General features: G+C 34.7%; 1 protein-coding gene and 1 pseudogene across 1 annotated transcript; both read left to right on the top strand.

The window, feature by feature from the left end:
- Window positions 1-6,788: 6,788 nt before the first annotated feature.
- LOC107942949 (probable ubiquitin-like-specific protease 2A) lies at window positions 6,789-7,849 on the top strand (annotated as a pseudogene).
- A 2,197-nt stretch (window positions 7,850-10,046) lies between these two features.
- On the top strand, window positions 10,047-12,257 carry LOC107942945 (receptor-like protein 13). The gene is made up of 8 exons (XM_041085704.1): window positions 10,047-10,608; window positions 10,695-10,774; window positions 10,857-11,007; window positions 11,304-11,378; window positions 11,458-11,616; window positions 11,732-11,788; window positions 11,941-11,989; window positions 12,143-12,257. The coding sequence occupies exons 1-7, from the start codon at window positions 10,104-10,106 to the stop codon at window positions 11,961-11,963; spliced, it is 1,050 nt and encodes a 349-aa protein (XP_040941638.1). The 5' UTR covers window positions 10,047-10,103; the 3' UTR covers window positions 11,964-11,989; window positions 12,143-12,257.
- The last annotated feature ends 397 nt before the right edge of the window (window positions 12,258-12,654 follow it).

Here is a 12,654-nt window from a genome sequence, read left to right as displayed (position 1 = left end):
TGTGGTGAAAATAAGATAAAAAAAAACAAATTAGAACCTCCTAAAAGGGCCTAAAAGCTTGGTCTTGCTCAATAACCGAAACCACCAAATCAGGTGGAGCTTTAAGAAGTTGGAGGGATGCCTTCCAAGAGAGGCTAAGTTTTGCCAGTTGATCCGCAATTAAATTACACTCCCTGGGAACATACTTGATTTCCCATTGTCCTTCAGAATGCATAAGTCTTTTAACTCTTCTGAAGACTGTAATACCAGAGTTCACTGCCATTTCCATAGTCAAAGCCCTTACCACATCAAGGTTGTCAGACTAAATTTAGACTTTTTTGTAGCCCCTGCTTAGAGAGACGAGTATACCATCCAAAATACCCCAAAGTTCTGCCTTCAAGGGGGAACATCTACCCAGGTAGTGAGTAAATCCCATAATCCAATTACCGCTCCTATCTCTGATCACGCCTCCCGCTGCTGTATTTCCTGAATCTCTAGCGACTGCTCCATCCACAAACAAGTGAACCCAGTTCTCAGCCAAGTGCTGATGACTTTCATGAGTAGTTGTAGGAGATGTATCTTTAGAAAGAAACGGTTCAAAGTGCCGAGCCCAGCTGAGGGAAGACTTAATAATTTCAGAAGCCGACCAATTGATGTTTTGGAAAATGAAAAGATTCCTATTCTTCCACAGTCTCTAAGCGACTATACCAAAGAGGTACGACCAAGTAGATCCCTTATCCTGCAACTGATTATGGCAACAAAGGTTAGAGGAAAACCAGAATTGAAAAGGGTCAGAAAAGAACCTGAAACGTCTTTCAGCGAGAACAATGAGCATCCAAGCTTCCTTTGCCATCTGACAATCACGTAAAACATGCAGAATATCCTCAGAATCATGCCCACAAAGAGGGCACACACTACTCTGCCCAATTCCTCTCCTCAATCGCTTAACATTAGTAATAAGCCTCTGTTTGGCTGCAAGCCAAAGAAAAAGACGAACTCTTTGCGGGCCTTAATACTTCCAGATAGGTTTCCAAGCATCATCAGAGAGACCCCATGAACTTTCTTTTAAGGTCCAATAAGCACTTCGGACAAAAAAGGACCTTGAACCAGAACGTTCCTAGATGATCCTGTCAATACCCCCGTCAAGGTGCGGAGGTGGAATACTAACAATACGCATAATAATATCTTCAGGCAACCATAAACGAACCAAATCCAAGTTCCAAGTACCATCAGGTAGAACCCAATCTTTCAGATTACACTTTAGATTAATACTAGAATGTCCTGTAGCATAGGGTAAAAGAGGACCAACCTCAGGAATCCAAGCGTCTTTCCAGCTACGGATGGAAAAGCCATCCCCAATAGACCAAATGAGGTTCTCCCGTAGTAGTGGCCATACCTTAGAGAGAGAACACCAAAGGTGAGAATAATTAGTTCTGTGAATGAAATCAGGAAGATGTTTTTTCCATCCATACTTCGACCTCAGGACACGAACCCATAAGACGTCTTTTTGAGAGGTGAGATTGAACGTGATTTTCATAAGAAAAAATTATTCTGGTTAGAGAGATGCCTTAATCCAAGCCCTCCGCGAGATCTTGGTTTGCAAATAGACTCCCAACCTACCAACGCATTTTTAGTATATCCCATAGAGCTTCCCCAAATGAACTGTCTTGCAATCTTTTCAATCTCGTCACACACCCCCTTCGGGACTAGAATAGTCTGCATAAAATAGTTGGGAATGGCGAGAAGGACAGATTGCGCCAGCGTGACTCGCCCTGCAAAGGATAGCTTCCTGGCTTCCCAATTCTGAAGTTTGTGTCGCACTTTATCAATAATAAAATTAAGGGTACTCTTAGTAACCCGATTATGTTAGAGAGGAACTCCCAAATAAGAACCCAAATTCTGAACCTTCTGGAAGCCAAAGAAATAGCTAATCTGGTCATATAAGCTTTCATCGACACCTTTGGAAAAGTACATATTGCTCTTTCTAGCATTGACCTTATGTCCAGAGAAGGCACAGAAGCTTTGAAGAGTTTCCTTAATCAAGATAGCCTGATCCATCTCATCTTTGCCAAAAATAACAAGGTCATCAGCAAAAAAAAGGTGGGATAAACATGGCCCTGATCTAGAAAGCTAAACCGGACACCACCTTCCTACAGATATCCCAGACTGAATAAAATGTTCTAACCATTCCATACAAAGGACGAAAAGGTAGGGTGATAAAGGACATCCCTATCTGATCCCCCGCATAGGCCTAAAGGATTGAGACGAAACCCCATTCCATAGGATTTGCATAGATGAAGAATATATAGCACTCATAATTACCTTTCTAAGAAATTCGGGAACTCCAGCAGCTACAAGAGTCATATCAATAAAGTCCCAGCTAATCCCGTCGTAAGCTTTCTCCAAATCCAATTTAATGGTCATCCAATTCCTGTCAATTTTCCTACTACGCATCGAGTGGATAACTTCTTGCGCAATTAAGATATTGTCAGAAATGTTGCGACCTGCAATAAATCCAGTTTGCTCGGATGAAATATACTTCGGAAACACCTGTTTGAATCTATTGGCAATCACCTTCATGACCAATTTATACATAACCGAACATAGAATAATTGGTTGAAAGTGGCTGAAATTCTCTGGACACTCTTTCTTAGGAACAAGCACGATTAAGGTGTTATTGAGATCTTCCTCAATCTTATTCCCAGCAAAGATCCTCTGGATCCAATTGCAAACCGCCTCTCCAACGAAATCCTACTGACTCTGAAAGAATTGTGCGTGATACCCATCACTTTCCGGAGCCTTCAAAGGAGCCATATCAAAAAGGGCCTTCTTTATCTCCTCATTCGATACCAACTTTTTAAGAAAATCAATGTCTTTATCCTTGAAACGAGGAAATACATCCAATGGAAAAGTACTCATGGGAGTAGGAGATTCACCATAAAGTCTCTAAAAAAATCTAGCTGCCACTAAGAACACTTTGATCAGAACTCCACTCCCCATTACTTATGCGTAAAGCCAATATGTGATTAAGTTTCCTCCTTTGAATGGTGCGACTATGAAAGAACTTAGTATTACGATCACCGAACTGAAGCCAGTCACATCTGGCCTTCTGTCTCTAAAGGAGCTCTTCATGATTAAGAACATTTTCTAGGTCATCCCGAACCTCCATCTCCAAATCAACAAGTCTACTAGAGGATGACCAATCCATAGCCTTCTGAATATTCCCAAGCGACTTCATGAGATATCTCTTACGCGTTCTTAAAAATCCATAGACAGACCTGTTCCACTCTTTGACATGAATACTGAAGTCAGATAAAGAGTCAGCCATATTACCTGTAAATCTCCATTTAGTACAAACCAACTCTTTGAAATTTGCATGTCTTATCCATCCTGTAAGAAAACGGAAAGGTCTCCCTTTTGGAAGGTTACGAACAGGGTTAGTAGAAATAAGAATAGGTCTATGATCTGATTTAATACGTGGAAGATGATAAACTAAAGTATGCGGGGAAGCAGAGATCCAAGAATCATTTGCTAAAGCCCGGTCAATCCATTCATAAATGTTACCTCTTTGCCAAGTAAAAGCCGGACCTATGAATCCAAGATCCAGCAGATTACAAGATTTAACAAAATTCCCAAAAAGCTTGCATCTCTTACCCGTTGACTGATCACTCTTTTTATCCTTAGGAGAGAGAATAGCATTAAAGTCTCCTAAGATAAGCCAAGGTAATGGGTCAGGAGGTAAAACTTCTAATAAATCAGTCCAAAGAGTTTTCCTCTTAACCCTGTCAGGATTACCATACACAACAAAAATATAAAAAGAGTTAAAAACAGTGTTGCATTGTACAAGTAGGAGCATAAATTGAGGATGGTTATGCATAATTTTGATGCGAAAATTATCCTTCCATCCAACCCAAATGCCCCCTGCAAGACCAATAGACTCAATGCGATGAGAGAAATCAAAACCCAACTTATCAATAATAGCATTAGCTTTTTTACCACTAACTCGTCGCTCCAAAAGACATACAATATCCGGATTATGCTCAAGATTATACTCACGGAAAGCCCGTAAAAATTTACAACTCGCGCAACCTTGGCAGTTCCAAGAGAAAATAGATAAATTAAAATCCATAAATAAAAGATAAAAAGGAACGAAAAGAGTAAAACTCTAAAAATTAAAATCAGAATATCCAAAAAATAACGAATCAATCTTGGATACTATTACCCGAACCTTGACCAGCCACCTCCGAGTTTACACCTCTCAAATTGGAAACTGTCTGAGCTAACCTGATCATAGAGTCACTCAAAGGAACTTTAGAGGAATTTTTATTTTTAAGATTAATCCCTTTCCTATGCGTAACTTTATTTATCTTTTTTATAGCCCCAAACCCTCCGTCTTTAATAATCACCGACTTCTTCAAAATACGTGGCTTATTACCCTAAAATCTGTGGTGTTCTTTTTCCTTGAAAAATTCCCTCCAGCTGATTCATTCTTGTTGAAAGATACTGTAGTATGTTTCTGAGGATATAAGCCTCCAATAGGATCAGTGACTTTAATTTCAACCAATTCTGGCACCATCAAGTCAGCTTTGTACTTTATGCCTAAAGCATCACCATCGTTATCCTCCTGTCCAACAAAAACAGGGTTAAGACAAGAATTATTCATATTCAAAGAATTAGCAAAATTTGGAAATGAATTAAAACTTAGAGCATTGGTCGTCGTGCTAATAGCATGATTACTTAAAGACTTAGAAGATCCTCCTGTAGTGTCAACTTGAACCCTAAATTTAGTGCTTGGTCTGTCCAGCACATTAGTTCGACTTGACCCATCGCAGGTGGTGGCCTTATCCGATGTGGCAGCATCCGAGCCTCTTGCACCAGTAGCCTCAACATTAGCAACAATGAAAGACACTATTGGGCCATCCATAGTAGGCCTGCTCACTTTATAAATCTCAGGCCCGACACTTTTTTTAACTCCCTATATCCGCTCCTCTCCTTTATTATTTTCCCTTATCTGCTCTGTAACTTTTCCAACATCCACCTCTTGACCCTCTGTTCCCTTCTTTGTTCCAACATTCAAATTCAGATTTTCCATATTTGTCAAGGCGTCAAAACGGGAGCCTGATTTTTTTGATCCCAAAGATTTTTTTTACTGGAATTAATGTTTCTAAATTTGCGCCTATTTTTATTCTCGACAACATCCATACGCTGCTCCGTCTTCTTCGGTTGCCCTCTTTGCTGGAATATCCCTGATTTGCTCCTTTCCAGATGATGGTCCCGGTTGCTTTACGGAACAGAGCTCTTTAGTATGGCCATATTTTCCACAAGTAAAAAAAAATCGTGGGTAGAGCTTCATATTCAACCTTTTGATGTAACCCGTTTACAAGGACTTGAGTAGTCAGGGGTTTATCGAGATTAATATAAACAGCCATTCGGGCAAACCTTCCCCTAGTTCTGCTGTCTATATTGAAGTCCAAACGGACAACTTTACCGATCATACCCCCTATTTCTTCGAGTATTCTCCTTTTATACAAGAACCCTGGAAGACCTGGTAGTCTTATCCAAGCTAACACCATGCTTGGATATGCTTGAGATGGAGTGAACTCTTTTGTCCAAGTTTGGACAGTCAGGTATTGTCCATAAATCATCCAAGGCCCCTGCGACAAAACCTTAGCATAGTCATCTGGGGATTGAAACTTAGCGAGGAAATATCCATTCTCAATGTCCATGAGATGGAAAGGCATGGAAGGGTTCCATAAACTGCTTATGCGGTTGTTTAAGGCTCCATAACCAATATTCCTTCCAAGCAGTTTTATGACAACTGTTTGCTCCATTTCTTTATATAATATTTGTTGAATCCTCTCAGAAAAATCAATGGTAGGGATTCCATTGGCCATAGATCTATGTATGTCTCCCTCCAGAATTTCTAAGTCAACATCGGCACTGAAACCAGAAGAGACCACTCTAACCTTATTCAGATCTCCAGGATTAGTCCCCAATAATTTATCCTTCCAGGAGATTGAAGAACTAGCTCTCGTTTCCACCAACATATCGGTGATTTCCCCATTATTATCTTCTTTGAATCTAACTTTCTTTGTATTAGGATCGTCTTCCACCCGCACTCCGCCACCATCTTCAACCACTGGCAGAGAACAGATACCATCAACATCCAGAGCGTTTTCCACCGTCATTGTAGCTTAGTTTTTAGATAGAACAAATTCAATCATGATTAAGAAATTTTATGAACTTTGTTTTTATTTTTATTTTTATTTTTATTTTTATCTATGAATATTCTCCTCAGGGTTACCTACTTTGAAAAACTTGGAGAAACTACATGTGAAGTGTCAATCTGAATATGGTACATATTGCTAGAACAAAATCATGTTTCTACAATTAATTTGGTCCTAATACTCCTAAAATAAAAGGGTTTATTAATGGTATATACTTTGTTTCATTTAATTTGTTTGTAATGCTTCTTCTTTCCATAAAAAAAATCATTTCCATTAGTAGTTGAAATTCAACTTCAATCATTGAAAATATTCCCGTCATTGAAAACTCTTTCTTTAAAAATGTTTAGCTTGAAGGGGACAATAATTATTCAAAGTAAATTATTTTCAAAATTACATCAAAAAATATTGTTTGCTCCTATATAACAAATAAATAATATATATCTTTGCATGATAATACTGTAGGATGACATATATAGAAGATGGAGTGACACAAATTTCACTCATCTTTTCTATAAACATTCTCTCCCTCAAAAAGTTTAGCAGATAAGAATGAATTTAATTAGTGTGCGTGTGTTTTCCTGAATGGGTTTTGGGAGATTTTCAGGACCCTGTGGAACAGGTTGCCAGCAGATAAGCGTGATTTGTTTACGCGCTTAGATTGTCAATGGTTTGCATGGTATAAGAAAGCATCTTATGGTATAGGAAAGCATCTTATAGAGAAAAGGTTCTATCTTGGGTTAAGAGGAAAGAGATATTTTCGACGAAATATGTTCTCATTCCGATAGTTTGCTGGTTACTATTGTCAAATATCACAGTGGTGTTCGATTTTTCAGTAAATTTGATTTCATCATTTGAAAACTGTATTTTCTTTAGGGGTCATTGGAGCCTCTTAATCTTCTGTCATTTCGGTGAAAGTTTGCAATCAAAAACCAGAACACCTTGTATGTTGCTGTTGGATTCATTACAGATGTCCGACCCGTTGCGTCTCGAAGCAGATATACGAAGGTATATTTACTCATTTGCATAACTTGCATTACTAGTAGAGTAAAAGAGGCACGGTCTCTAATGCTCAATACATATTTCTCACTAGCAGGTTCATGTTCGACATTTATAAAGCCGAAGGCAGGCCCAAAATAAGCAGATGATTTATCAGGTTCCTCTTTTGGTCCCTAAGGTGATTATAGTACACTTTGCTGATGTTCTTGATCATCCTTTCTTTTTTAATCAATTTGACCCTTGATATCTTTTCAGGTGCCACAACAAAGGAATGGCAAAGGATGTGGGAATCTTGTTCTCTATTTCATAAATTTGTTCGTCAAAAGTGCCCCGGAGAACTTCAACATCGATGACTACCCTTACTTTGTATGTTTCTCCTTCCATTTTAAAAAGGTATATTTATTGAATTCGGGATTATAAATATGATGATGAGGTACTAGTTGTGTCTATTTTACATTGCAGATGAAAAATGACTGGTTCAATGCTGAAGCAGTGGAAATCTTTTGTAAGAGGCTACATGCTTTGGCATGTAATTTTCATTAGTTTAGTATTAGTTTTACTATATTGATCTAACATTTTTATATGAACATTTTTGTAGATCAATGCTGAAGCTGGTTGGTTCCCTTTATATATATATTTTTAAATTTTTATAATTATTTTGTAAATTTTTTATAATTTAAGATTTTTTAAGTGTTTTTTCTTGGATGATGATGACATTGTGACGCTAGTATATGTCATGTGATAATTTATGATTGGTTGGATACTCCAATCGATTTTTTTAACGTTTAAAGGACTGAACCGGGAAGGTCTTGTAGCGTTAGGGGCTGAACTAGGAATTTCTGGTAACATTAGACTCTTTGATCTAATATATAAGAATTAATTTGTCATACTTAAGTAGAAGGGGCAAAATGTAATTTAACACCTAGTACAAGAGCTTTACGGTACTTTTACCTAGGTAAGTAGGAAAGTAGTGTGAAATTTGACTGGGTGTGCAAATATTTAATCTTAAATGCTATCACAAGGGATAAAATTTATAATGAATTGAAGATGGAATGGGGTGTGAAATACGTGAAATTAAGGGGTTTTGAAGATTATAAAAAAGATGTATTTATAATTATATGAGCAGTGAAAGATGGAAAGGCAAGATAATTTTATTTTAAATCTCTCAAAGTTTTATTTTTGTTATAATTTAGTCCCTCACACTGTTATTATTCGTAAAATTGAGACTTACAACATGTTTTTTTATTGGGTTAAATCACATTTTGAAGCCTAAATTTGGTAACTTTACTTACATTGAGGCTTAAAATTTTTATTATCTAATTCAGGCCCTGAACTTGGCAATAGTTCACACATTAGGGCTTAAATTTTTTTCTCCAAAAATCATTAAATTAAATTTTTTGTTAAATAATGTTCAGATATTGTTTTATAATTCTTAAAACTATTGAATATATAGTTTTGAATTTTAATTAGGGACAAATCTTAAACTTATACATGAATTTTGGTTCAATGAACAATTATATATGAACTTTGATTTATTGTAATTATACACATGAAACTTTTATTATGGTTTAAATGTATACGTGAAACTTTAGTTTTGGTTCAATCATACACTTTTAAAGAAATAAATACATTAATTTTTTTATTTATTGGATAAATATAAATTATTTATGTATGCAATATATAAATATAAAATTATGTTATATCAATAATTCTATTAATAATTTGTAAAAATTGGATCAAATTAAAATTTTATGTAAAAAATTACACATTAAATCAAAGTTAATATATGATTTAAGATTTATTCATTTTAATTGTTGTTTCACTTATTAGTTTTAACAATTTTATTTTAATAATCAATTTGTATATTTTTCTCATTTCATTCATGAAAATTATAAAAAAAGAAAAATATTTAATACATTTTAGCTGATATACAAAATTGATCTGTACATCACATGAGTAAAAAATTAAGATAAATCAAGGACCTCTCACCAATAATGCAATCAAGAAATCAACCGTTCTCAATAACATTCATTTCCAAGGGAGTATACGTCCTATTGGCATAGTACCAATTATTAAGGTTAAAACATTAAAATAATATTTAAACTATTTACTTTTTTTTTAAAAAAATTTTCTTTTATTTTTTATTTGTAATTAAAATTTTTTAGGGGAAATATTAAATTTATGTTGTAATTTAAGAATTTGTTTAAACATAACAAAAGTATATAGAATTTTTTGAATAAAATAATGAACTTTAAATTTATATATATTTTATTAATTTAGCTTTTTGTCGTCAAAGTTGGTGCGTAATTGAGGTGGGTGTGTTTTTCACCGAATGAGTTTGGTTACTTTCCCACAAAGAAAAATTGCAGGAAAGTAAAAAGAAATTTGACTGTAATTTTCCCCAAAGAAAGATTTGCAGAAAAGGACTAAGAAAGGTTAAGTAAATTTAATTCTACAAACACTAAAGCGTGGAACATGAAAATGGTAAAGAATAAACAAAAACTCATTCATTGAAAGTCCATTGATTTCAAGCAGGGGCGAAGGCAGAAATTTTTTTTTGAGGGGGCTAGATGAAATTTTAATTTTTTATAGTTTATATTTTTATAATTTGTAAAGAATTAAATTAAATTTTTATAATTTTAGGGGGCTAAAGTATAATTTTATCTTTATTAATTTTTAAAAAATTTTAAAGACTTAAAATGAAATTTTCCATTTTAGGGGCCGGTCCATGCCAGCCCCTGGCTACGCTCCTGATTTCAAGGCTTTAAAGAATGAACAGTTGGTCTATTCAATGAATTTCCAGGAAACATACTCATTTAGATTTACTATTATATAAACCCCAAAGGTGTAGTGCTGCTGCATGCCAATATTTGAGACTGAGTGAGTATTGATTTAAGGGAGATGGAGTACTGGAAATTGGTGTGGGTGTTTGTGCTTGCTTTCTTATTTGGAGGGTATCAAAGTGAAGGGTGCTGGGAGATTGAGAAAGCTGCTCTCCTCCAACTCAAACCTTTCTTCCCTCTTATTAATGATGAAGGGATTTCTTGGGGGAAGGGAAATTGTTGCCGATGGAATGGGGTTGAGTGCAGCACTTCCACTGGACGAGTCACCCGACTGTTCCTTGAGTATAGTTCTGTTCAAGTCTACAACAATATCAGTCAGGGTTGGTATCTCAACATCTCTTTGTTTCTTCCCTTCCACGAATTGAAGAGTCTTGATTTGGGAAAAAACTACATTGCTGGTTTCATTGACAATCAAGGTTCATTCATGAACAAGTTGGAGATTTTGGATTTAAGCCACAACACATTATTAGGAAACAACATCCTATTCTATCTTGTCGAGTTTACATCTCTAAAAACTTTGCTTTTGAATACTTGTGGATTACAAGGAAGTATTGATATATCAGGTAAGGTTACTGGTAAAATCTTATGCTTATATTGAAAAAGCTTATTCTTTAATAACTAGATGATATATATAATTGTGTTTTAACAGAACTCAATAGTTTGAAGAATTTAAAGGAATTGCATCTAAGCGGCAATCAAATCGAGAGCCTCGGATCTTTATTCCAAAGTGTAAGTCAACATAATTATCTTTAACATATGCAGCATTTGAGTAGTTAAATCAAAATACTGTTTATACAATTATCAATTGCAGAAAAGAGAATTGAGGTTGGCCAAACTTGAGGTGCTGGATTTAAGTTTTAATTATTTCAACAACAGCATATTTTCATCTCTCGCTGCTCTCCCACATCTGAAATCTTTGAATTTAGAAAGTAACCTTTTGATACAATCCACCTATATTCAAGGTAAGCATGCTTTAAGATTTGAAAGAATATTGTATAAAATTGTGATTCCACGTTATCTTTATCCATTTTCAATAGGAAAATGACAAATCAAAATTTTCCTCCTTAGTTTTAGCATTTTTAGTTGGATTTGAATATTAATTTTTAGGTTAGAAAGCTGAAAATGAGGAAGAAAAAATTTGATTTGTCATTCTTCTATTGAAAATGGATAAGGATGATATAGAATCACAATTTCATACAATCTTTTCTCTTAATTGTTTGTCATTACAAATTTTAATTGTTTGTAATTTTCTCTGCAGATTTAAATGTTTTGAGTAATTTAGAGAAACTGACTATAAGCTATGACATAATGGATGACACTGTTCCATCTCAAGGTAATTTAACCTGTTTTTTTATTTATTGGAAAAATCTATAATATATGAAAAAGAAACATTTTATATGGTGTTTCTATAGGTAATGAAAGGGAACTAAAGTTGATGAATCTAGAAGAACTTAATTTGTGGGGGAATGTCTTCAACAGTAGCATATTGTCATCGTTGGGTAGCCTTTCAAGTCTCAAGTCTTTGTTTTTATCACACACATACGTGATGGAGGAATCAATAGATGTTAGAGGTAAAATGTGTTTTCTCCCTCCTGTTCCCTATTGAATGATATCATCTTCCATATGTTTTAAATAGTACAACATTGTTTTTTTCTTCTTAAATTTACCTATGAATATTCTCTTTAGGATTACCTGCTTTGAAAAATTTGGAGAAATTACATTTGACGGGTTATATCGAAAAAGGTAGTCCTAATACTCCTAAAATAAAAGAGTTTATTAACTGTATATACTTTGTTTCGTTTAATTTGTTTGCAATGCTTTTTCTCTTCACCAAGAAATCTTTTACCGTAGTTAATCTTCAACTTTAATCATTCGACATATTCCCGTCATTGAAGACACTTTTCTTGGAAAGCTTTAGCTTGAACGGAACAATAATTATCCAAAGTAAGTTAATTTCTAGATTACATCAAAAATATCGTTTGCTCCTACATAACAAATAAATAATATATATCTCTATTAAAATATTTGCACAAAACATTTGAATTTGAGATTATATATATTTCATAACATACTCATATTCGTAAATTTTTTTTATAGGGTGGCAAAATTTGACAAGTTTGGAAGAATTGACCTTAATAGATTTATCCCTTACTTCCAACGTTGTTCAAGATATTGGAGCCCTCACTTCTCTTAAAGACTTGGTCATTGATAATTGTGTTGTCGATGATAGTCTCAACTTACATGGTACATTAATTACATCTTTTTCATTTTTCGTTTTTTTTCTTTTTGGTTTAGCCAAAAACAAATTTATTGATAAAGAGGTAAAATACCCCCAAACTTGTACATGAAGTACTCGATCACTCCCAAAACAACAAAAGCCCTGACTTAAACACTTGAAATTGAAATAAAACCAACAATTCAAACAACGTACACTCACAACACCAACATGATAAAGCATAATGACCTAAAAAACAAAAAGAAACCCACAACCTAGAATACCATAATGCATCTAAGTAATGCAGGGACAAAGTTAAAAAATTTTTTTTTGGTAGAATTAAATTGTATACTTTTACGATAGTAAAAATGTAATTTTACCATTTTAATAGCTT

Source organism: Gossypium hirsutum, chromosome A13, assembly GCF_007990345.1.
Source record: "Gossypium hirsutum isolate 1008001.06 chromosome A13, Gossypium_hirsutum_v2.1, whole genome shotgun sequence".
Taxonomy (NCBI): Eukaryota; Viridiplantae; Streptophyta; class Magnoliopsida; order Malvales; family Malvaceae; genus Gossypium; species Gossypium hirsutum.
This window is presented reverse-complemented; position numbering and strand designations above follow the sequence as displayed.

What these genes read in the sequence shown, in the direction of transcription:
- LOC107942945 (XM_041085704.1), top strand. Translation starts at nt 10,104, where the DNA reads ATGGAGTACTGGAAATTGGTGTGGGTGTTTGTGCTTGCTTTCTTATTT. An exon ending in TCGGATCTTTATTCCAAAGT is followed by an intron (nt 10,775 to 10,856) that starts GTAAGTCAACAT and finishes TATCAATTGCAG; the next exon opens with AAAAGAGAATTGAGGTTGGC. An exon ending in GGAATCAATAGATGTTAGAG is followed by an intron (nt 11,617 to 11,731) that starts GTAAAATGTGTT and finishes TATTCTCTTTAG; the next exon opens with GATTACCTGCTTTGAAAAAT.